We start from the raw sequence: 26,737 nt of genomic DNA on the forward strand, positions 1-26,737 counted from the left end.
TATACGTATACTGTAGGTACTTTTAGTCGTAAGATAAGAAAGATGGCTAAATGTTCACTTACTCGCACATCGTGGGGACCTATTAGATTTGGTAGAATACTTGGTAGAAATAATAAATGGGTAAACGACTATATTTTTTCACTTTTAGCGGCGGGGAAAAAAACTACTCGTAAGGTACATACTTCAAAAACAATTTATATTTATTAGGGTTATTTCCTTCAAAATAAAAAAAAATAACCGTGTTTTTTTTAAGTTTTGAAACCCTCCGATTCCTTTGCATAATGGTCTAATCGTAAGATTTCAAAATGCACACATTTGAACTATTAACTATCTTATCCATATATGCTGGTTGAGTATTTCTGAACTTGGTTTTTTTGTTTGCCTTAAATCCTACCGACAAAGACGTACCGCCAAGCGATATAGCGTTCCGATACGATGTCGTGTAGAAACCGAAAGGAGTGTGGATTTAACTCCTAACAAGTTAGCCCGCTTACATCTTAGATTGCATCATCACTTACCATCAGGTGAGATTGTAGTCAAGGGCTAACTTGTTTAGAATAAAAAAAAATATACACAACTGCGATGTCAACAAAGTTGCAAGGCTTTTTCCCTGTACCGCGCTCGAGTAAATCCGAAAATCCATTCTTCGGCTCCACTACTATAAACAGTAAGCCATGTTTTATTTTACATAAAAATGCGACCATACCGAACTAAGTAGAGGTCTGCCAAACGGGACGACTCCTAAAGGTGCAAACGTCGGCAGTGTCAACATAGAGACAAGTTCAATAAAACTGTACCACTTTTTATTCTGACTGAAGCAAGACTTCTGGCACAATATACGACTCAATAAGTTCTCAGTCTTCTGGAACTGAAAACGTAGATATTAAATATATAAAGAATTTAAAAAAATAAAAGAAACCCGACTGCCTAACTGCTAGTCATCCGCCTCGCGTATTTCTAATAAATAACGTTATTCTAATTGTAGTTTTTTTTTTTATGGTCATGATATACCATTTTGAATTGATTGAACATGAGTTACCATCCTCTTGATGAGCCCTTGACTTTGATACCCATATTCGAAAAAAAAATTTTTTTTCACCTCGAGTATCGATAGCATCTCACAGTCCTCATGTTTTTTTAACTTCACCTATCTAAGAACACTTGGGTTATTAAAACAAATATACGATATCTTAATTACGTAAATCCATTCAGTGGTTTGGAAGATATGAGGTAATAAAGAATATTACATACATACAAGATACGCGCGAAATACATAACCCTTCTTGCAGTCGGGTAATAATGTAATAAGAATACATTCTTCATCATTATTTCTTTCCTCTTTTATTAACATGGACTTTCAAACACAACGATCTCAAGCGTTCAGCACCCAGGTGGTCCCTGCAATCTGATTGATGTCAATGGTCCACCTAGTGGGGTGTCAATTATAAATACTACGCTTTCCGGTGCGGGGTCGCCATTCCAGCATTTCGGGACCCCAGCATATATAGGCACTTCGAACTGTGTGCCCTGCCCATTGCCACTTCAATTTTACTTTTGAAAAATTTAAGATATACATGAATAATTCCGATTATGAATGGTACATACCTCTTGATTTAAATTATGACACGGTTCGATAAGAATATAAATTTTTGTGATATGGTATAACAAAAATATTCCCTGGATTATAATGATCAGCTTTTGAATATTGGACATACCTGTAATAAATTAGAATTAGAGCTAAAAGGTACATTTAGTAGAAAAAAGTTTCAAGTAAAATACGAGTAGGTAGTAGGTACCTATTTACCTAATATTGTTACTATACCGGAGAAATTGTACACTGTCATTAATACATTCGACATGAACCCAAGAAACATCAGAAATAATATTACGTCTTCATATTCGTGGACCATATCTATTATGTGGAAAACTTTTATGTAATCTTCCAGTAGTATATTTTCATTGTTCCTTTGAGCTCTGCAGAGACCTGTCGAACTTATATTTATAAGTATTCAAATAACAAATAGATAAGTTTTTCAAACATGATATTAACATCATCATTAACAATTTTCGGCTCACTGTTGAGCTTGAGTCTCCCCTCAGAACGAGAGGGGTTAAACTAATAGTCCACCATGCTAGCACAATGCTGATTAGCAGACTTCACACAGGTACGTAGAGAATTGAGAAAATTGAGAAAAAGGGCGAGGCTCATTTTTTGCGCAAAGGATCAGCCTGGCTGACTGGCTGTCCAGCGCGGAAATGCAGCCAGTATTCTTGCCAACATTCCACGTGGGCATGATTTGTAAAGTTATTAAGATAAATTAGCTTAAGTTCCTTATTGTATTTTTCTCAATAAAAAGAAATCAAACTGCACATAACTGAAAAGTTATAGTAGAAAAGTATGTTTTTGGATTTGAACTTACGCCCTCCGAATCGAAGTCAGAGGTCATTTCCACTGGGCTATTACATAACATAAACATAACACAACATAACAACATTTATTTTATAATTTAATCACAATATGCATGTCATTATGACTTTTTTTTAATAAGTATGTATTTAAATACTTACCATTCTCCTGAAAAAAAAGTTGATTTAAACGTTTATTAAGAGCTTTCATCGTTGAGATGATATTATAAAATACAATCTTATGTTGCATTAGCAAACAGTCTATTATATTAAACTCGAGGTGATATGTAGTCCAAAAAAGAACGTAATCTGAAATGTGATCAATTTTTAGGATATGTATCATAATATATAGCCAAACTAGAATTATAAAAAAGTGTCGGGTCAAGCGCAATTTAGGGTTATATTTTTTAATATAATATCTTATAATTACTACTCTACTATAATAGCTACTCTGTATGCTTACTTTGGGGCTAGATGGTGATGTGTATTGTTTAAGTATATTTATTATTATTATTATTTATTTATTTTATAACTCGCTATTTGATAATTAATTTTGAAGGTCTTTATTTCCTACTGCTGTTGGCCCCTGACCGCATATAATCTTTTAGGGTCCTACACAATTTTCTAAGGAATCCCTACAGTCTGCGTGGCCCAACACCCATTTTGCCGGTTTCTTCATACAAATGAACCTCCTAATGACCATAGCAAACACAATAAAAAAGTAATAGCCAAATTAATCGGCCGTTTACGCATGATGTCCTGATCAAAGAAAAAATAGGGTTTTTTTAAAGACTGCCGACTGCCTTGACTTCGCACCATTCTTTCTTCATCATCATCATATCAGCCGATGAACGTCCACTGCAGAACATAGGCCTTTTGTAGGGACTTCCAAACATCACGATCCTGAGCCGCCTGCATCCAGCGAATCCCTGTGACTCGCTTGATGTCGTCAGTCCACGTGGTGGGGGGTCTACCAACACTGCGTTTTGTAGTGCGGGGTCGCCATTCCACTTCGGCTTCGCACGCGTGGTATTTTTATACTATGTAAAGATAATGATATATAGACTTACATGCATATACTTACATGTTGTTTTACCTTGAACTTTAACGAGCAAAATTAAAGTACTCAGATGCAGAGCAAAAGTCACAATTGCAGAAAACACGACGCTTGTCCAAACTTTCCACACTTTGGGCTCTAATAAATGGTCAGTGCCAGTATGGTCGTTAATCTAGAAATTTAACAATTTTAATTCATAATTTAACACAATATACATAATAAATATATAAACAGTATAATGATTTACGTAGTAGACGTACATAATGTTAATTCACGAGTACGTAAAATTAAAATTTCATAAAAGCCTACGACATGTAATACGTAATTGAAAAAAGAAAAAATAATTTATAAATCCTCGTATGTTTCTTAGTATCGTGTATAAGCACTTGAGCAAAACATGGTTATTTTAAAATCACAAACAGACACGACAATTTTATATGTATATAACATGTAAACTTCTTACACAATTTATTTGCCTATTGCAAGCTCTATGCTAGACTGCAGGAAAGTTAAAATTGGATATAACAAAATTCTAATACAATACCTCCTGTAACTGACTAATTATATACAAAAGTCGTCGCATCCGATATTGTCCAATAAACACTCCCAAACTTGATATAGTTACAATTAAACCGTATTGGGTAATGAAAATTATCACCGATTCCACGGAATCGAAAGCGATCATTTCTGATTTTTTATTGAAAAATATGATGCTTAGAGTCGTGATCATTACAGGTATTCCTAAAAAGAAATATTAATGCTAAGTATTATTTATCTTTAAAATAAAAAATACGCATGTGTGTATGATTGGGGTGAGTGAGTGGGAGGCAGAAAAAAAACGGGGTAACACAAAAAGTTGTTTTAACATATTTTTAACTTTGTGTTAAATGTGTTGCTATGCTAGAGGTTCACCCAATATTATTTTTTTTTATTCTTTCTAAATTAGATGATTATTAGTTTGCTGATGAAATCTAAGATGGAAGTGGGCTAACTTGTTAGGAGAGGGATGAAAATCCACATTCCTTTCGGTGTCTACACGACATCGTACCGGAATGCAAAATTGCTTGGCGGTACGTCTTTGCCGGTAGGGTGGTAACTAGCCACGACCGAAAAATCCAGCCAGCCAGACCTGAACCAATTAAGAAAAGCTCAATTGGCCCAGCCGGGCATCGAACCCAGGACCTCCGTCTGTAAATCCACCGCGCATACCAATGCGACACGGACGTCAAAATATGAAACTCTTTTGATGGCAATAAGATATATCAAAACTACTAACGTAACAAAGTGGTTACTACAGTAGCGATGATCGCCGCAGTCCGACAAACGGTAACATGGAAGTCATCGCCGCAACCGCGCTTGAACCGCAGCGGCGCGATGCCGGCAAACTTGCTCGCTCGCAACACTATGGCGGTCGCGCCCGACACCACGCCTGACTCTGACTCCGGAGTATCCATTGATAATGTGCTCACTAAAATACAAAATGGGTGTATCGGTTACCCTCATGATTATTGTGATGCATAGCCAAGACACACACAAATAAACATAAATCTACTTACTGAGAGCGCTTTTCAAAGTAAAATATAATAGAATTTACGGAGACGTACCGATCAGAAGTATTTTTGGGATGAATTAACCAATTATTATGGTGAACTAAGTGTAGTCTACTCACCCTTTACTCTAATAGCATTGCTTGTAAGTTTGATTGATATTGTAAAATGACAATGTATTACTTTTTCTGACTTCGCTTAACGATGTAATATCCAAATATGTTGTTCCATTAGTACCTACATAACTATATTTGGTAAAGCGTTACTTGGCAACCGATGATTGGTATTGACAAATAACCCTTATTACATTAATGTAGTAGAATAGGTCCGCGCTGCCGCTCTAGTAGATATAGCCGATCGGAAACGGATATAAAGGGCAAAACACTATTATTGAATGAAAGTCTGTCAGGTCTAACTATTCCCACCAAAAATGTTACCTTCGAAAGGCAAAGAATAACCTTGAATGAAGTCCCGGACTTGTGACCGAAGGATGTAGGGTTAAAGACGACTTTTAAAACTAGTTAACACTCCCCTTCTCACTCAAGTTATTATCCCCGTCTATCCCAAAATAATATAAGGATTATGCAACAAGAGGTGTGGACGGATCGAACGTCAAAACAAGAAGGAACTACGCCGCCTGAGAGGTTTACCACTACTCCCCAGCTAACTCACGGAACATTTCGTACTATCTCGGCTCATGACGACAGGAGCCGACCGATCGAATGACTCACTCGCACCGACACACGGCTTGGGAGTTTCACTTAAAGACTATTGAACGAGTCTAGTTGATACGGTGCCGATCCCATTTCGAATTGGTGTGCTTTAACCCTTATCATCTCATCATAATTATCATGCCAAAAGTAATAATCTTTATTGTTAATTTTATTATCCTAGATACTAAATACTTACCATGCATCTCCAACTTTTCAGTTGTGTGCATTTAAAAAAATTAAACATCACGTGTCTCAAACGGTGAATGAAAACATCGTGAGGAAACCTGCATACCAGAGAATTTTCTTAATTCTCTGCGTGTGTGAAGTCTGTCAATCCGCATTGGGCCAGCGTGGTGGACTGTTGGCCTAATCCCTCGCATTCCGACAGGAGACTCGAGCTCAGCAGTGAGCCGAATATCAGTTGATAACGACGAGCTACTAAATACGTATTGCAATTTTCAAATAAATTAATTAAAATAAATTAAAAGTAATAATAAAATCTACATTTAAATAAACAAAATGAACTTTATTGTTAGTTTATTTGTAAATAGAAACATAGGCACTTAATCTATATCTAATTTCTTAAAGCTGCCCTGGATACCGAATATTTCTTCAATGGTAGCTTTCTGACCGTTCGGTCTTAAGGACTCGTTGACTCGCCGCCTGTTTTCTTCCTTGTAAAACTGTTTGTTATCTTCAACCCATTGCTGAATTTCATCTGAAAAATATATAAAGTATAAAACAAATCTAGTGATTAGTTTTAATATCTTTACTAATATTATAAAGCTGAAGAGTTTGTTTGTTTGATTGAACGCGCTAATCTCAGGAACTACTGGTCCGATTAGAAAAATTCTTTCAGTGTTAGATAGTCCATTTATCGAGGAAAGCTATAGGCTGTATATTATCCCTGTATTCCTACGAGAACAGGAACCATGCGGGTAAACCACGCGGCGTCAGCTAGTGTTTAAATAATATTCATATGCAGAAAGACAACAATAGAATGTGGGCAAGACAAATTATATAAAAACATTGAAAAACATCATCATGAAAAGCATATTTTTTAAAACGACTGAAAGAGTTAATGTTGCAAGACTAAATGAATATGACGAACTTTTGGCGACGATGATGAAGATGTTTTTTATTTTTATTGATGAAAATGTGTCATTTTGAGGTCCAAGTAGCATCGGGGATTAGCGCCTCGTTTCATTTTATGTTGTTCAGACCTTGCTTTGCTCTCTTCAACCTCTTTAGCGATTACAACAGTTAATACAACCCGCTTAATAGATTATTTTTATCAATATTTTGTGTTAGTTTTTACTACTAAAGCAGAATGCAAAAGAAAACATTTAAATACAATAATGCTGTGTACAAATAGTGGATATAAGTTCTATATTACCAAAAACATTCAAAATGCACACCTTTAAGTTCTTTCTTAGTTTTATAATCCCCTCCTAACTCCTTGGGGAAAGCTTCTTTCGGAATGTAATTATACAAGACTGGAGATTCTGCCTCGTGTATATGAATGATGTCTAGAAGAGCCTTCTTCATAAACGGCTTTAGTAACATCATTAGTTTGTCCATGAATGATGGAGCGTTTATGAAGTGCACCTCTTTCAGTCTCACCAACATGCACTCCTGAAAATGTTTATGAGTAATTATTATTAATTATTATTATTAATATTTATTTATTTAAATATAAATATACATTTTTTTAACTATTCTTAATATAACTTATGAGTGTGACATAAACTCGATTGGGTTTTTCTACACACCGGCAATCGTCGTCAGCACTCGGAGTTCGCAATCAATAAGCAACATATAAAACAACAACATACACAACACACATAAAATATAATACAATAACAATAACTTAACAAAACGCACGCATACTCGAAGAAACAAAAATATTTGTCTGTCTGTCTATCCGTATTTTATGTTGACCGGGCGACACGCTGAAACTACTGAATGAATTCAAAAGAAACTTGGCACGATTTGAAACCGAATTAGGCTATAGTATACTTTGTGTCGCGAAAATTAAATCAAAAGGAGGTGAAACAGGGGTTGAAAGTTTGTATGGAATGTCCTTCAATTTTAAAGTTACATATATATATATTAGATACTTCAAAATTCTACCCCTTAACCCTTTAGGGGTAGAATTTTGAAAAGGGTTTATTTTTTTAATATACATCGTTCATGTTTTGAGATAAAGTTTTGTAATGATTAGTGGACCATTTACTACATAACACATGCAAAAATATAAAGTTAAGTTATAATAAAATTACAGTTTTATTATAAGTACCTATAGATTTGTCCATTCGACATAGCTCAACGAGTTGCGCAGCTGAAATGGCAATGGGCGGGGCACATAGTTCGAAGAGCCGATGGACGTTGGGGTCCCAAAGTGCTGGAAAGGCGACCCCGCACTAGTAAGCGCAGTGTTGGCCGACCCCCCACCAGCCGGGCTAGCATGGGCAAGGGATAAAATTTTTATCCACCCATTATATCCACTGACTAAGGATATAAATCCACCCGTCATAGCATGGCCACAAGGGAAAGACAAATTAATCCCCGATTGACATTACGCGTGGAGATCTTTTCCTCGACTATGGCATATGGAGTGGATAAAATGATATACTTTGGGACTTTTGACATTTAAACGCGATAAATTTATCCCTGTGAAGTTGATGTGGGGATAAAACTTTACTTAAAAAAACAATTGTCTCGCATGTTTTGGTCTTTAACAATTGCTTCGCAATATGGGGTAGGGTAGGGGTAAGGTAGGGGTGGGGTAGGGGTGGGGGTGGGGTAGGGGTGGGGTAGGGGTGGAGTAGGGTAGGGGTGGGGTAGGGGTGGTTTAGGGGGGGGTGTTTTGTGTAGGCGTGGGGGAGGGGGGAGGGGGGTTAGGGGCGGGGTAGGGGTGGGGTAGGGTTGGCGTAGGGGTGGGGTAGGGTAGGGGTGTGGTAGGGGTGGGTGTGGGGTAGGGGTGGGGTGGGGGGTAGGGAGGGAGGTAGGGAGGGGGAGGGGGGTTAGGGGGGGTAGGGGGTAGGGGGCTAGGGGGGTAGGGCAGGGGTAGGGGAGGGGTAGGGGTAGGGCAGGGGTAGGGTAGGGGTAGGGTAGGGGTAGGGTAGGGGTAGGGTAGAGGTAGGGCAGGGGTAGGGTAGGGGTAGAGGTAAAGAAGGGTAGAGTAGGGATAGAGAACAAGTGCACTTATGTCAAAACGAAGCTTGACCGGGTCCGCTAGTATGATAGATACTATAGATACCTACTACAAACCACCCCAAAAAACAGAAAACAGATAAATAATATGCACAAAAAAACCAAATATTATCAAATTTACGTTTATTTCGGACTATTAATATACCTAATCCCAATTTATAAGATATATACAAATGGGTTGACAAGTCTTTCCCTCCGTTTATCCACCGGGGATATTATATCCACCGACGTGCCCATGCGCGGTGAGTGGATAAAACGAGTGTGGGGGATAAACGTTTTATCCTCTCCCCGTGGATAAATTTCTCCCTTGCCCGTGCTAGCCCTGCAGGTGGACTGACGACATCAAGCGGTTCGCAGGGATTCGCTGGATACAGGCGGCTCAGTATCGTGATATTTGGAAGTCCCTATAAAAGGCCTATGTCCTGCAGTGGACGTCTGATATGATGATGATGATGATAAATTTGTCCCGGTATAATATATCCGAGGGGAATGAGAACTACGCGGGTGAAACTGCGGGCGTCTGTATAAAAAATTATCTTAATACGAATCTTACCTGAAGAAAATATAATGTTTGTCGAACTGTCATTATATCCAATTTAGCGAGGTGCGCCAGTGACGTTAGGGTCATATCAATTACTATGACGAAACTAAAACAAAATAAATTAAGTATTTAACTAATTTTATCTTATCTTTCATCATAACAATATAATTACAAACTGGTAATAATGGACTGACGACATCAAGCGAGTCGCAGGGATTCGCTGGATGCAGGCGGCTCAGTATCGTGATGTTTGGAAGTCCCTACAAAAGACCTATGTCCTGCAGTGGACGTCCATCGGCTGATATGATGATGATGATGAATAATGTATACTAATATTTTATATCTAGGCATCTTTGTGAGTTTCTTAGAATCTATACTAATATATAAACCTGAAGAGTTTGTTTATTTGATTGAACACGTTAATCTCAGGAACTACTGGTCCGATTTGAAAAATTCTTTCAGTGTTAGATAGCCCATTTATCGAGGAAGGCTATAGGCTATATATTATCCCCATTTTCCTACGGTAACGGGAACCATGCAGGTAAAATCGCGCAGCGTCAGCTAGTAAATAAATAAAACCGGCGATGTGCGTGTTGGGCTCGCGCACGAAGGGTTTTTCTTTTTATTCTTTACAAGTTAGCCCTTGGCTACAATCACACCTTATGGAAGTGATAATGCAATCTAAGATGAAAGCGGGCTAGCTTGTAATGAGTAGGATGAAAATCCACTCCCCTTTTCGGTTTCTACACGACATCATACCGGTAGGCTAAATCGCTTGGCGGTACTTTTTTATAGGTAGGATGGCAAGTAGCCACGGCCAAAGCCTCCAGCCAGAAATTTGCCAAATATAAAAAAAATAAACTCCAATTTACCCTGGCCAAGTCCCTTCAGCATACTGCCACAGGTCTATCACCATCATAACGTTTCGAATGATGTCACAGAAGTTGAATAGCCGAGCGTCGGACTCTATCAGACTGCAGTATAGTGCTCGATAACCTTTCACTGTGGCTTTGGGAAGAGGAGCGAGTAAGCTGTAACAAAGAGAAATGTTATAGAAAATTACCATATCGTGGCATCCTACTTCCTAACTCCTACTTCCTATCCTACTAACATTATAAACGCCAAAGTTTGTATGGATGTTTGGATGTTTGTTACTCTTTAAAACCTACTACTGAAGCGATTTGGCTAAAATTTGGAATGGAAATGAATTTTACTCTGGATTAACACAAAGGCTACTTTTTATCCCGAAAAATCCATGGTTTCCAGAGATTTGCAAAAACTGACGATATTAATGATATGACTGTTTGTTACTCTTTCACGCCTCGACTAGGTACTTAACTGAATTAGCTGAAATTTGGTATTGAGATATATTATAGCATGGATTAACGCTACTTTTTATCCCAGAAAAATCCATGGTTCCCGAGGGATTAGTGAAAAACTAAATTCCACGCGGACGAAGTGGCGGGTGTCCCGTATTTATATTTTTATCATACTTATAAATCTTTTTTAAATAAATGATAAAAATAATTGTGGAACGTGAACGCCAAGTCAGAAAATGATATTTTTGTCTCACTAGCTCAGAAAAGTTACAATTTGCAAAGCAGCAAGCGAGCGCCAACTTTAGACCGCATTACTACTATTTATCAGGCGTAATCGTGTCGTATCTTATTGTAGTCAAGCGCGAACCCATCTATACTAATTGTATAAAACTGAAGAGTTTGTTTGTTTGATTGAACGCGCTAATCTCAGAAACTACTGGTTCGATTTGAAAAATTATTTCAGTGTTAGATAGCCCATTTATCGAGGTAGCCTATAGGTTATATATTATGCCCGTATTCCTACGGAAACGAAAACCAAGCGGGTAAAACCGCGCGGTGTCAGCTAGTCTTTCATAAAAAAAGTAAAAAATATAAATACGTAAGAATCAATTTTACTGCCTAGTTTCACCAATAACTATAGGGTTGATAATTATGTATGTATTTTGACCAAGTCAGATAAAATTATTTGTAAATAAAAATTTCTTCTTATTGAGTATTTTGTTTAAGTAATGTTATTTATAAATCTCATCAGTTATTGAGTCGTCTATTATGTGAACTAAAAGCTTAGTTTATGCTTAAGTTAACTGCGTTTTGTATGATGTGTTTGACCGCAATTTAACTCGGCAACATTGTCTATCATTTATTTCTTATCACTAATGAGTAACCGACGACGAACTTGGACGCTGACTGTAGGCCTTATTAGAAGGCTCAAAGTCACTCAGCGAGCGATGGAGCGAGCTATGCTTGGAGTCTTTGCGTGATCGAATCAGGAATGAGGAGATCCGCAGACGAACCAAAGTCATTGACATAGCTCAGGGAGTCGCAAAGCTGAAGTGGCAATGGGCAGGCCACGTAGTTCAAAGACCCGATGGACGTTGGAGTCCCAAGGTGCTGGAATGGCGACCCGCACCGGAAAACGCAGTGTTGGTGGACCCCCCACTAGGTAGACCGAGGATATCAAACGGGCTGCACGGAACAGCTGGATGCTGGTAGCTCGAGATCGTTGTGCTTGGAGGTCCATGCAAGAGGCCTATGTCCAGCAGTGGACGTCTATCGGCTGATAAAGTAATGAATAATAGTCATCTATTATATATATCTAAATATATATATATATATATATATATATATATCTAAGTATATATATCTAATGTTGGAACTTGGACCATATAGAAAACGTCGCAGCGTCGACTCTACGACGTCACAACATAATGCCTCCTAGTATGTACGAAGGTCGTGGTCGTGGCTGTGTAAACGAGGTCCTGGGTTCCAATCCTGTGTCAGACTTGAGATACTGAGTTTTTCTTTATTTTAAGAATTTTTCCCTTTTCTCAGCCAGGAGATGAGAAGCTGGTGTCACTACCCGTGCCTTAGAGAGCATGTTAAGCTTTCGGTCCCGGTCATTATTATTTAACTTTTGTTACCCTTACAACTGCATGCCCGTCAACCTGCATTGGAGTAGCGTGTTGGATCTATGCTCAATATCCCCTCTCGTATAAAATGGGAAGCCTGCCCCTGTAGTGAGCCATTAAAATAGGCTGTTAATTAATGAATTGACATAGTAGTAGTACTAGTCGTGTAGTTTTAAACCTGCGAATATTCGTTAGAATTGGAGGAAAAATACAAGGTCATTCGACGGCTTCGTTTTTATGTTATAAAAACTGTAATTATAACTTGCACAAAATGAAAAAAATACGCCTGTCTCAGAATATTATCCCGCGTCGAATGAGGTAGGTATATCGCTAGCATTTTCCTTCCATTCTAGCGATTTTTGGCAGGTTAATTTTTCCTCGACTAGATCTTAATATATAAATGCGAAAGGTCATCACGAAATCTCGGAAACCGCATGACGTACGAAGATGAAATTTGGCATGGAGGTAGTTTACAGTTATTAGACATCCGCTAAGAACGGATAATGCAAGAGGGCCAGATTAAGGAGGTCTGAGGGCGGACGAAGTCGCGGGCATCTACTAGTACTGTAATAAATCAAAATCTATCTCATAAAAATACTTGAAATTTAGTTTATTTTTAGTACTTACACAGTGTTTACACTGTTGGTAAACCGCTGATCAAGAGCTCGTTCTTTAAAAAACCCAGTAAATAGAGTACGGAGCGTGTAATGTAAGTCCAACACTTGCTTGGTGACCTCAGCACTGTTAGCACAGCTGTGGAAAGCGATGATAAGGTCTAAATCTGAAATCACAGACAAATCACAGATATGTAGCAGTAGCGAAGACTGAAATTTTCCTGTTCATGTGTTTTTTTTAATCTGAATGTGTTTTTGACTGAGTCCGTTAAATTAGCCGTAAATGAGCCGTGATAGCCCAGTGGATATGACCTCTGCCTCTGATTCCGGAGGGTGTGGGGTCGAATCCGGTCTGGGGCATGCACCTGCAACTTTTCAGTTGTGTGCATCAAAAAAAAATTAAATATCACGTGTCGCAAACGGTGGATTTGGAAAATTATTTTACCACTAGAAATCCACATTGTTTCCGAGTGCCATAAACTATATTTTATTACTGTATTCTCACGGGAATTGGAACTACACGGGTGAAACCGCGGGACGTCAGTAGAAAATATAAAGATACGCGCGAAAAACATAACCCTTCTTGCAATCGTGTAAAAAAGCTTACATAGGTACAACCGAATACACCACCTCTCTATTTTGTATGTCGGTAAAAAAACAATGACTGGAAAAAATCAATAGTTAGTGAGGAAAGAGGTGGTAATAATGGTTACAAGTTACATCCTATATATTTTTAATTACAATCAATTAATTGTAGGTCGTCTTCGATCAGGGAAAATTATTTAATGCGATTAACCTAGTATCTTTAGGGTAATTAAATAAATTGCTAATTACCCACTCAACATATACAGAAGGTAAACATAAAACTGTTGATTGTTTAGTACGAGTACAAAATGAACTAGAATATACGAGTAAATACGAGTTATGTAGTGTAAGTACTTTATAGTTAAATAAACCAAGTTAAATAACCTCCAGCCGAACCGTGATAGCCCAGTGGATATGACCTCTGCCTCCGATTCCGGAGAGTGTGTGTTCGAATCCCGGCCCGGGGCATGCACCTCTAACTTTTCAGTTATGTGCATTTTAAGAAATTAAATATCACGGTGAAGGAAAACATCGTGAGGAAACCTGCATACCAGAGAATTTTCTAAATTCTCTGCGTGTGTGAAGTCTGCCAATCCGCATTGGACCAGCGTGGTGGGCTATTGACCTAACCCTTCTCATTCTGAGAGGAGACTCGAGCTCAGCAGTGAGCCGAATATGATAACGAAATAGCCTCCTTGGTCAAGTGTTTAGCCTATGTACTCGTAGTATCGGATTACGAGGTCCTAGATTCTAATCCAGGGTCAGGCTATATGAGATACTACGTTTTTCTTTATTCTAAGAATTTTCCAGTTAAAATTCACTTCTCACAATGGGGTAAATTATTTTGGAACATCAGACACGTGCTTGGTTTGTTTTCCGTTTTATAAAGAAACGGAAAACATCGTCGACGTCACACTGAAAAGTGAATGAGTTAAAATCAAATTTCAATTTCGATTTAATTTTATACCCCTAGTTATAAAGGGTTAAAATGTAATATATGTTTAATAGTACAAAAAATCCAATAAAATTATGTATAATATGTTGTTGCAAATTGTTTTTTTTAGTGGGTCAAACTTCTATACATTGTCTGGCATAGTCGTTTCATCTTTGTAGTTATTAAGCGGTTTTCAAGATTTCTTGATGAATGACCTTTCGCATTTAAACATAAACATAAATATATTAAAATAAAAAATAAATATATATATTTTACGATATGTAAAAATTGTGTTATTTTATTTTAAACGATATAATTTAATGTGTTAGTATTACGATTTGACTATTTTTAATTTTATTTATTCCAAAGATGTAACATATTAGTACATTATTTTCAAACATAGCATGTGATTGGAACCAGCCTATTAAGTTTGCAGTATTACTACTGTAACTTGTGATTATATAATAAGATTTACCTGTTAAATAGTCTCCGGGCAGATGTGGCTGAGTCTTCAACCATTCCCTCAACTTTTGAATGTCTTCGCGCAATATTTTCGGGTTTTTGACGAACTCTTTCTCAACAGCAAAAGGTTGTACTACACCTACTTGCAACATTTTGAACTGAAAGTAAAGAAAAAAATGCGTTATTCTCACTCTCCTCACTCTCCGTACCCAGTGGGGTACGGACATTGTAACTGATTTAATATTATCGTAAAAATATACGTCAATAAAACATAATATATTATTGCTCTTACTAAAGGTTACACTACATTACTACATGTAAAATTTACGTGTTTGTCTGTTATTTCAAAATAAATGTTTTTTTTCAAGTGCTTATAGTTATACCTTCAAATCACAAACAAGCTTTTACAATTTTTTGTCTGTGTGAATTCGGCGGTCTGTTTTCTTGTTTGTGTCTAGGTTTTCTTAATTTGTCCAGGTCTGGCTGGTGGGGGGCTTCGGCCGTGGCTAGTTACCACCCTACCGGCAAAGACTTACCGCCAAGCGATTTAGCGTTCCGGTACGATGCCGTGTAGAAACCGAAAGGGGTGTGGATTTTCATCCTCCTCCTAACAAGTTAGCCCGCTTCCATCTTAGACTGCATCATCACTTACCATCAGGTGAGATTGTAGTCAAGGGATAACTTGTAAAGAATAAAAAAAAAAGGCCAAGATTGCCAAGTTAAATTTTGCTCCAAATACGGGCTTCTGGTTTTTAAATACTAGCTGTCGCCGCGCGGTTTCACCCGCATGGTTCCCGTTCCCGTAGGAACACGGGATTAATATATAGCCTATAGCCTTCCTTGATAAATGGGCTATCTAACACTGTAAGAATTTTACAAATCACACCTGAGATTAGCGAGTTTAATCAAACAAACAAACTCTTCAGCTGTATAATATTAGTTTAAATGGTGATTTACCCTTTAGTAGTTCAATTCCAATTCCAATTCCAATTCCCGTGAGGTATTCTCACGGGAATTGGAACTACTCGGGTGAAACCGCGGGGTGAATGCTAGTAGATAATAAAGAAGTTATGAGGCAACAAATCTAAAAAAAAATAATAAAAAAACATACACGTCGCATTGAGCACCTTTTTTTGTCAAGAAATTGACATTTCTTTTGAAGTATTTTTGAATTACTACTACTTTCACATCTTTTATAGCTGTCAACCCTTATTTTCGGGCAAAATTAAATAGGCCTATATCATAATTAACAGATAAAAAGCTTTCATTTGATGTATAAATAATAAAAGTGTGCTATGAATAAAATTTTTATTCCAAAATATGAATTAACAATAATTTATTTAGTATTTTTAATTATTAATAATTTATTCTAATATTCTCATAATCGTAAATTGTGTTAATATTTGGATTTCAGCAAATCCTCGATGAGCCCAGTAATTCGTACCAGCATCTCGTACCATATATATATTTTTAATCTGTCATATTGTCAGTCTGTCTGTTTGCGCGGGCTAATGTCTGGGACGGCTTAACCGATTTTAACAAAACTGTCATTGGTAGATAGAGGAGAACATTGAGCAACATAGGCTTCTTTTTATTCCGAAAACTTTCATGGTTCCCGCGAGATTGATGAAAAACAAAATGTCACGCGTATGAAGTCGCGGGCACTCGCTAGTCTATCTCAAACCCAGTACCGAGAGGTAATGGGTTCGATTCCCGCCCGCTGGACTATTGTCGCACCCACACAGTCACAGTTACACAGTCTTTCACACTATGACTATTTTCTTGAAAAATTAAATGCTTAGATTTAAAGTTAACAAAACGCATAAAACTGGATGTTATAAAACTTATACTAACCTTTTTATGACCAATAAAACTATAATCACCTGAAGAAAAATAATTAACTTTGCACTTAGGTACAAGTTTTTGAAAAAATAATTATACCAACTATCCACAAAAAAAGTTGAAATTGCCAATTAAATTTAAAAAAATAAAATTATAATCACTAAAGAAACTTCTTAATTAACTTTACTTTTCATATATTACAGCAAAAATATAAAAACAGACTAAAAAACCACTATATTTATACAATTTAACGCACTATTATTTCATTAGTTTAACATATACAGTACTATATAATCTCTTATATACATATAATATCCACAGACATAATTGTTGGTATAAAAACCATTTAATGACGACCCGAACCTAATATCCTAGTTACCTAATTTGATATAAATTATGCCAAGGTAGAACAATTATATTTATACGGAAAATACTCGTACGTGCGGTAAGATATAGAGCTGCAGTATCACTAAGAAAAAATAGCGTTTATTTTGAAACAAGTTTCAATTCAAACAAGGCAGTGGCGAAGGATGGAATTTTGACGAAGGTAAGCCGTCCAAAGAAAAGGAAATTCCTGCCACGTGATACAATGATCTGGTTTCTCATACATCCATAAATATTATATGTATGGTCTTAAATAGGTAACCCGGTGGGAATCAACCTGTGTGGACTCTTCGCCAAAACAATATAAATAGATTATTAATATGGCATTAAATATCAATAGACGAAAATGTAACATACCATACGTACATACTTACACAAGAATTACAATTACTGAATAACAGTTATGTTACATAAAAACCTATAAATTATAGATTATTCCAGCGCACAATTCTCAAATTTCTGTTGCTTAACAGGCTAACTGTTTCAGCTTCCGACAAAAACTAAACTATTTTAGTAGGATAGGATAGGATAGGATAATCCTATGGAACATCACTTCCCATAAAATATTTGAAAGAAAGAAGAAAGAAAGTAAAATATTTTCATTTGGTCATTAAACTTAGCTTTTATATTATATAAGAAAAAAAAAAGAAAAATAAAAATGCACTGACCAAATAAAGGTGCCTGTTTTCAGTGGAAGCCTTTGCTCACGCCTGAGTTATTACTCGTAGTTCCCCTGGCTAAGATATTACTAGTTAATTAATTGAGAGCACACCACCAACCAAGCTATTCACCTGGTGATTACTGATGACGGATGACTATTGACTAACACAAAGGCTGTGTTAAGCGCAAGCTACCGTGACTTCACATCCGTTTTATTTTAAATTGTTTTTATATAGGTAATTTTAGTATTTTCGTATTAAAAAAATGTCACAGACATTTTGACATATGAATACCCATAAAGAGTTAATTGTAAGAAAAAATAATAGGCCAATTTGTAGCGGCGGCCATCTTTTATTCAAAATTACATTGATTAATACTAAATGGCATTGTGATCAGAATTAAAGTTTTGTATAACAATTATAATTCTGTGTTAATAAAAATTGTGTATAACATTTTTAATTCTGGTGACAAATATCAATTTGTCAATAAGAATGAGGTAATATTTAACTTACCAAATTTTGATCGAAAAAAGGGTACTTACAAACAAATGTAAAGCTAAAGCTTTATATTTTTAACTAACCAACGCCTTGCGGTTTTACCCGCGTAGTTCCCGTTTCCGTGAGAATACGGGAATAAAATATAGCCTAAGACATTCACAAATAACGTGTCTTTATAGTGTTAAAAAAAATTTCATAATCGGTTAGTAGACCTACAGATTACCCCCTACATCACCACAAACTTTACATTTTTTTATAATATTAAGTAAGTAATAGACTTATACCGACCATTTTTAAACGGTTTTATTTATAAAACTGTATAAAAGCGATCGGTATAGTGGTTAATATATTATTTTTACTGTCACAGTGTGATAAACATCGTATTCGTGTATTAAAAACAAAATGATTATGCGAGAGTGATTTCTGCTATATTAAAATAATTCCGATTTTACCTTTTGATTACCTTAATATTAATGACTGCGTAATACATTCATGAAGCTAAAAATATTTTTAATCTAACTATCTAGATTTTTTTGTTATTTCAACTTATATATAATTAGGATATGTTAATTTTTAAATATAAGAATATCTAATTAACGTGACGTGGTATGTCGTGTTAGGTACGTATATCTATTATTTTTTTATGTAATATGGCAGGTAATTATAATATTTTTATGAATAAAAACTTTAAATGGTCGTTTTGTCTTATTTTGTATTTTGTATGGAATTTAATTAGAAGCAGTCAGGTTTTTGTGGGGAGTTCTCATCTATGCACAAAGTTTATCGGTAGGGTGACGCATTTATATTTACTTACTATATGTGTTGCGCATGGATTAATTTATTAATATACTTACACTCACACATTCGCCCATACACATATACATAAACTTATTGCATTAAGAATTTACCACCTAACATAGGTTTATTACCTAATTTAACTTGTTTGTCATACACTTCTTATATAGTCTTACTTTTGTTTACTACTTTGGAAGATTGTGATTACCACCATACTCGGTGGTGGACTCGAGCTCAGCAGTGAGGCAAATATGGGTTGATAATGATGATTAAATTCTCTAATCTGAGGACTGATTATTGCTTTATAGTAAAATAATCTTTTTACCATAAAAATTTAAAGTCAGTTGACTTCAAAAACGTATTTCAGTTATTTTGATCTTAACAAAGAATTACTAAACCGTTTTATTTATGAAAATGAAATGAAACCAATCTGAAAGTATACTCTTTAAATTAAAAAAAAATGTTTATAGGTGACGAAGTTATGAGGTAACAAACATTAAATGAAAAAAAAAACATACGCGTTGTATTGAAACCAATGTTTCAACAAATGTATTGAAATAAATGTTTTTTGTGAAGGGAAAATGTCCCCTCACTGTTCATTGAAAAACGCACGATTTGTACTTGACCGTAGTACGCTTATTAAAATAATTATCTAAACAGGAAAATAAGTAATTCCTTCTACCAAATGTACTCGAGGAACTGCTTATGTTAATAACCTTATTAAGAACATTTTCCGTCAAAGAACCTTGTAATAACAGCTAGTTTAAAATTATGATTGAGTTAAACAATGCGTACTCACATACCTACTTAGTGAATTTGTTATTTTATTATATAAAATGATAAGTTTAACCTTGACTCACCTAATTATAAAAATAAACAATATTGGTCATTACCCGCATATTTATTGCCAGAGAACAATGATTTCTCTAGAATTCGCGACTGTCATTTTTAAACACTCCGTCCCGGGAGTTTATGAAATATTCTTCAGTGTTTGAAAAAAATACTTAAACGCTATTAAACTAAACTTTAGAGTAGAAAGTGGTTTATTCTTTAGAACTACGAGTAGGTACGAGTTTTTCTTTTCCTTTGTTCAATATCTTCCAGGGATGATGACAGATTTTTAAATTGTATAAAAATTAAGAGTGTGCTAATAGTAAAGCAATTTTGTAGAAGGAACAGGGTATCTGCGATCATTACTTTCGGAGCTACAGGGATTTAAAGGGTCATATTTGCGGCGCTGCCGCGGATCCCTGAAAAACGCCCCATACAAAATGGCACGAACTAATGACGTCATAGGTAATGTAATGATCGTTAGATTTGTATGTGCGTTCAAGCAAATTTACTAATATCTTTGTTATTTGTGCGTTTAAATTTATAGTTCATGTATTAAAAAATGTCACATTTATTGTAAGGAAGCTAAAACTGTATGAATTTTCATCTAATTACGATAAAAGATTTTTAATAGATTTTGAAATTTTATAATCTCATTTATTTTGCAAATATACAGACAATCTTTGCTTTTATGTATAAATTAGTTACCCTACTTACCCGAATGTATCATAAAAATCAATATATGCAAACCTAGTCATCATCCCCATTGGTCCAGCCATTACAAAGATTCGAATCTAAAGATACAGATAGGTATAGCTAAATAAGTTACAACCTGCACACTTGTACAGGATCTGTAGCCTTGTGGGACGTCGATTCTCTTTCTACAAACGCTAGCGCTTCGATAATTTTAAAATTAATTTAGGAATGACATTCACTATCGACAGGTCACGTGATCAAGTTATCGATCGGATCTGTCATTCCCATACATTTTAATAGTTTTCGAAGCGTTTGTAAAAAGAGAATCGACGTGCCATATGGCCACATGCATGATAACATTTGACATTAAATTGTAGGCATTAAATCATGTCATTGACAGACTTTTGTGTGTTTGTGGTAATGAACAAATGATAAAAAAAGTGCTAGTCCGTGACGGTGAGTGACATGACTGACCGTCCTGAGACAACGTCCTACGTGACTTATGTGGACGAACTAATTACCTACAATTTTTTCCATTAACCAAGACGTTCTGATACCAACAGAACAAAGGAAGAAAGAAATCGTATCAGTGATGCCCAACATATGTACACCTACTTTTTTTTGATCTTGTTCATTTTAAATTTGATAGTGATCGTAAAATAGTGTATTATTATCATCTTCAGTCCAACCATCACGTAAACATCGAGGCAATCCAGCTACTCGACGTTACGAATACAGTGAGAAGACTTAAACGGACCAAACCTTTTGAGTTAGTGTTTAGTGACTAGTGATAGTGTAGTGCTAAGTGCTACATGAAAGATCACGTAAACAGTGACCTAAAGACGTAATAGTTAGTGAAATACTAAGATTAAATTATTGGACATTGTCTTAGTTTAATAATAATATATTATAAGTTTAGATTAAAGTTAAATTACTAATTAGTCACATAAGTATTATGTCTATTAGTTGTAATTTTTCTTAATAATCATATGACTTTCATTATGCTATTAATCTTAATTATACCTGTAATATAGTTTACCTCTAAATTAATTATTAATTATGTTGTTTTTTATTTTATTGTAAATACTAACGAATTTAATGACATATACTATAAAATTGTGAACGATGTGAGAATCTATAAGTAGCTAAGCATTCAGTTACTCTATTAATGTACATAGTTATAAGCACAAAATTAATGTATTAGCCGTTGATTTTCCTAATAAAATAAAAATGAAAAAGAAATAAAACCCCTCTGTACGCCACTGCCTGTACTAGGCCATTAAAACAGGCAGATAACAATGAAACACCAAGCATTCATTCATGTTATGCCGCAGACAAAAACCAGCTCAACAAGATAGCTGGTTAACTATTGTTACAAAAAAAACTGAATATAAGGTATTTCCTTATATTCTGTTTTTTTTTATTAATTTTACATTAGCCTTTAAACCTTTGCCATTAGCAAGGTGGAAAGGGTACGGTTTTTATCAAGTTGCGACCGGTTAGTATAAGGAAGAAGCTATGAAAAAAAACCTACCAACCTATATTTTTTGTGTAACGAATGAGAATGACAGTCATGTATTAACAAAACGAAGAATTATAATTTCATTCAACATTGTCAGCCTATTTTAACGGCCTACCACAGAGTCAGGCCTCCCTCCTTTGGAGCGGAGCGTGGTGGGCCTAAGCTGCATATCCCCTATATGGAGCTTAGGCCCACTACGCTACTCCAATGCGGGTGGCGGGATTCGGCTGACAATGTTTAATATATCATCATCATAAACAACCCATGTATGGCTCACTGTTGATCACGAATCTCCTCTCAGAACGAGAGGGGTTAGGCCAATAGACCACCACGCTGGCCCAATGCGGATTGGCAGACTTCACACACGCAGAGAATTAAGAAAATTCTCTGGTGTGCAGGTTTCCTCACGATGTTTTTCCTTCGCCGTTTGAGACACGTGATATTTAATTTCTTAAAATGCACATAACTGAAAAGTTGGAGGTGCATGTCCCGGACCGGATTCGAACCTACACCCTCCTAATCGAAGGTAGAGGTCATATCCACTGGGCTATCACGGCTCTAGGCTATATGTTTATTTAACAGCAACTATGAGATGATAAAGATAAAAACGTGCACTTTATGGTAGGGTGGTGTAACTAAAGCAACTTCCTAAGCTGAGCATATTTACTGAAATTTCATAAACAGAGGAAAAACTTAATAGGTATTCTAGGATTCGAACCCAGAACCTTGTGATTACAAGCCAAATAGGTTAACTTCTGGATCAACTAAGCAGTTATAATGGATCTATCCGTATTAATCAATGATAATTACAATCTATTTCAAATGACGATGAAAATCCAAACCAACATTTTAAATCGTTATAAAATTCAAGAAACTTCAGAAGTTAATTTAATTATTATCTCAAATTTAGTGATTGAGAAAGAATTTATTTTAATTAAGTGTTTGGCTTAATGGCTCCTTTGTCCCAACCCACTTGCGTGTCTAATGCTATTAGATAATTAGTCATTGTGAAATAGTCTATAATTGCCACCGGTTATTATAGCCTAGGCCAGGAGTTCTCAAAGTATGGGCGCGACCCACTGGTGGGTCTCGAGCTAATATTGTCCCTAAAACATAAAATAAAGCTGTAAAAGTCCCTTCAATACGTCATATTTGAGGCCAGATTTTCAGGCCAAGATTACCATTAAAAACCGAAATAAATTCAATGTACCAAACTCATTGCGGCTTAAAGTAACTAGGATAGAAAAAAATACTAAAGCTATTAATGACAAGAAAATATGCCATTTTCATTGGAATAACAGTCGTTGTATGCAGGTATGGAAGTGTAAATTCTATACTAATTTAAACTTAACCCTTAGTAACCCTTTTTCCAAAAAAATCCATTATTTTAGAGCTAACTAAAATAATTATTAAATTACGATTTACGTATTAATACTGTTGTCTATGACGATGACAATTTAATAACATGTGAAAAATAGGTACTTTAAAAACAAAATCTTAGTTGGTGCACACTGTGCCTTGTGTGATTGACATCGCATCAGCATCTTTTCCCTCTGATCGCTAAAGCTCGGGATTACCAATATTTTACGCTCCTCGCTTTAGACAGGTAAGTAATGATTAGGACTCATTACTTTGGCAGTTTTTGTTAAGTGGGTCGGATCCACACTATGGGTTATTCAAGTATGGGAACTACTGGCCTAGGCTATTTAAATTACGTACTAAGTGTTATAACGAGGTAAGAACTTTATAAGTGTCATAAATATTCAAGGTAAAGTAATAACTACCTACCTTGACATTGAATTTTTATGTCACATACATACTAAGATATATTTAAGAAAAATTCTGTTTCGGAAAATCCGCTCTAGATGTAGTGGTAAAAACATCTTTTTATTTGCCATGGGCGTAAAGTTACAATGGTATTTATTTTAAAATATTTGGTACAGATAATTTGTCTACAATATTCGCGATGCAAATTCTTCAATCCTTTTAAGTTTATCCCAAAACTTGTGTGACTATTTAATGTTCTGGATTAGCCTATAAGCTATTTAGGCAATTGCTCAGGGCATCCCGTCTAGGGTGGCAACAGAGATGACCGAGAAAAAAACGAATACAAGAAAGTTAAAGCAATTCCAAAATCCGCGCGTTTGAAATAGACGTAATCAACTTACCTACAGTTCATAATCAACTTTCAGTTTAATTAATTAATTATATGTAGTTCACTTAGGGGCCCTACTGAAGATTGCTTAGTACATCAAATTACCTTAATCCGGCAATGCATGCCTCCTTTGTCATTGCTAGACCTCTTTGTTTTCCATTAGGCGTCATTGTAGTCAGTTGCTTGCCTACTAACCATTAAAAAAAGTAAGTACTTTAACACCGTGCAAAGTCTGCGAGACAGTGGAAAAAAGTAGCTCCATGCGGACTTCGTTATGTTGTTTATTAATATTATCTATTCTCATTTAAAATATCAAATCAAATCAAATCAAATCAAAAATCATTTATTTCAAGTAGGCTCAGTTTACAAGCACTTTTGACACGTCAGTTGACTATTTGTAAAGATTCTACCACCGGTTCGGAAGGCAGGTTCTGCTGAGAAGATACCGGCAAGAAACTCAACAGTTGCTCTTTTGAAAAAGTCATACAGTATTATAATTTACAATTGATAACAATTACAATTTCTCATAGTTTTATTTCCTGTGTGAAGGTGGAAGCTGATCCAATGGCCTCCAAGCGCTTTTATCTTTAAGGAACTCATCAATGTTGTAGTAACCTCGACTAAGTAAATGTTTTTTAACACATTGCTTAAAGCTATGCATTGGCAGGTCCATCACAGTCTTGGGGATCTTGTTATAGAAGAGTACACCCAAACCTACAAAAGATTTTTTTACTCTTTGGAGACGATATGCAGAAATAACTAACTTATGCCCGTGTCTAGTAAGACGTGGGTTTAAATCTCCTTTTCGTTTGTACAAATTAATATTTTGTCTTACATAGACTATACTGTTATATATATATTGACAGGCTACTGTTAGTATACCTATTTCTTTAAACTTTTGACGAAGGGACTCGCGTGATTTTAATTGATATATTGCTCGAATTGCTCTTTTTTGAAGTACAAATATAGATTGTATATCGGCAGCTTTGCCCCACAATAAAATACCGTAAGACATTACGCTGTGAAAGTACGCATAAATAAGTCTCCAAGACCTCATGAATCATCACTATCACCATCTTATCACACAATATAAAGACGAAAGTCGTGTGTGTTGTCGGAATGGAGGTAATATATAGTCTGGACTAAAAGACAGGTTTCTTTAAAAAACAATTATCTATACTAATATTATAAAGCTCAAGAGTTTGTTTGTTTGATTGATCGCGCTAATCTCGAAACTACTGGTCCGATTTGAAAAATTCTATCAGTGTTAGATAGCCCATTTATCGACGAATGCTATAGGCTATCTTATCCCCGTATTCCTATGGGAACGGGAACCACGCGGGTGAAACCGCGGAGGCGTCTAGTAGTTATTAATATGACTACAACCACAGAACAGAAAACAATGAAGATAACGCTTTTACAACTTTTAAACATAACGCCTCATGGAAAATTATTTCGTTTACGCTTGAGATGTTTATTAACATTTATTTTATGATAGGCGATTTTTTGTTTTGTATTTATCAAAAGTGATAACTAAAGTGTGTCCTGTAGCCCTGTTTTTGTGTGTGTAAAGTAGGTACCTTCAATATATAGCGTTAGTATTGGCTGAGTTTTATCAAAATACCAAAATGTAGCCAAAAAGGAAATATATTTAAAAGTACCACAAATTCATTTTCACATGATTATGAACACAGAACAGACAACGCTAAAAGCTAACGCTGTGATTATGAAGACACATAACTGAAAAATCTATTGTCAATTTCACAATATTTAAGTGTGTTTTGTCTCGTTAATGTTTCCCACCACTCCTGGGTTTGGGGTTTCTGGGTAATAATTATAAACAAGTTCTCTCCTAAGTCTTGGTTGAAAGTTGTATGATGTCAATAGTTTCAATAGAATGTCCCCAAAAAGAATATAAACAAAATAATCATAAAGAAAATGTAAAAAAAAATATAAAAAATAAAAAGGTACTATTGTTTCCGCCCGGGATCGAACCGGGGGCCTTGTGCGTGTGAAGCACACGTGATAACCGCTACACTACGGAAACGATGAAGGGAGTGACAAATTATTGTAATGGTATTTATAGTACAGAAGTAGATAATAATGGCCAAAATGTTGATCATGAATTTTTGAAACATAAAAGGCTGACTGTTACGTTGCCGTACATAAATTAATTATATAAAATTTTTAATAAAAAAAATTCAACCGGTTTCAAAAACAAAACATACTGACTAAAATAAAAAGCGAAAAATAATATCATACTAAGTTCTATATATAATATACACTAACTGATGATCAGTTTGAAGGCGGTGTTGAGGGAAAGTTTCAAAAGT

The 26,737-nt window shown here is 35.6% G+C and overlaps 1 protein-coding gene and 1 non-coding gene across 4 annotated transcripts; both read right to left on the minus strand.

The window, feature by feature from the left end:
* Nucleotides 1-6,228: 6,228 nt before the first annotated feature.
* Nucleotides 6,229-18,578, minus strand: LOC112054886 (clavesin-1). 3 transcript variants are annotated; one of them, XM_052883263.1, is made up of 7 exons: nt 18,450-18,578; nt 15,036-15,180; nt 13,055-13,208; nt 10,353-10,511; nt 9,493-9,586; nt 7,142-7,358; nt 6,229-6,441 (listed from the first exon to the last, which is right to left on the minus strand). In XM_052883263.1, the coding sequence occupies exons 2-7, from the start codon at nt 15,172-15,174 to the stop codon at nt 6,287-6,289; spliced, it is 918 nt and encodes a 305-aa protein (XP_052739223.1). In that variant the 5' UTR covers nt 15,175-15,180; nt 18,450-18,578; the 3' UTR covers nt 6,229-6,286. The 3 variants fall into 3 exon arrangements, with proteins under 3 accessions (XP_052739223.1, XP_023950590.2, XP_052739224.1); XM_024094822.2 differs by lacking the exon at nt 18,450-18,578 and adding an exon at nt 17,917-18,070; XM_052883264.1 differs by lacking the exon at nt 18,450-18,578 and adding an exon at nt 16,879-17,318 and having other exon boundaries at nt 15,036-15,181.
* A 7,800-nt stretch (nt 18,579-26,378) lies between these two features.
* Nucleotides 26,379-26,451, minus strand: Trnav-cac (transfer RNA valine (anticodon CAC)). Its single transcript has one exon. It is a non-coding gene; the product is annotated as a tRNA-Val (tRNA).
* Nucleotides 26,452-26,737: the final 286 nt, after the last annotated feature.

The sequence above is a fragment of the Bicyclus anynana genome, chromosome 8 (assembly GCF_947172395.1).
Source record: "Bicyclus anynana chromosome 8, ilBicAnyn1.1, whole genome shotgun sequence".
In the NCBI taxonomy this organism is placed as follows: Eukaryota; Metazoa; Arthropoda; class Insecta; order Lepidoptera; family Nymphalidae; genus Bicyclus; species Bicyclus anynana.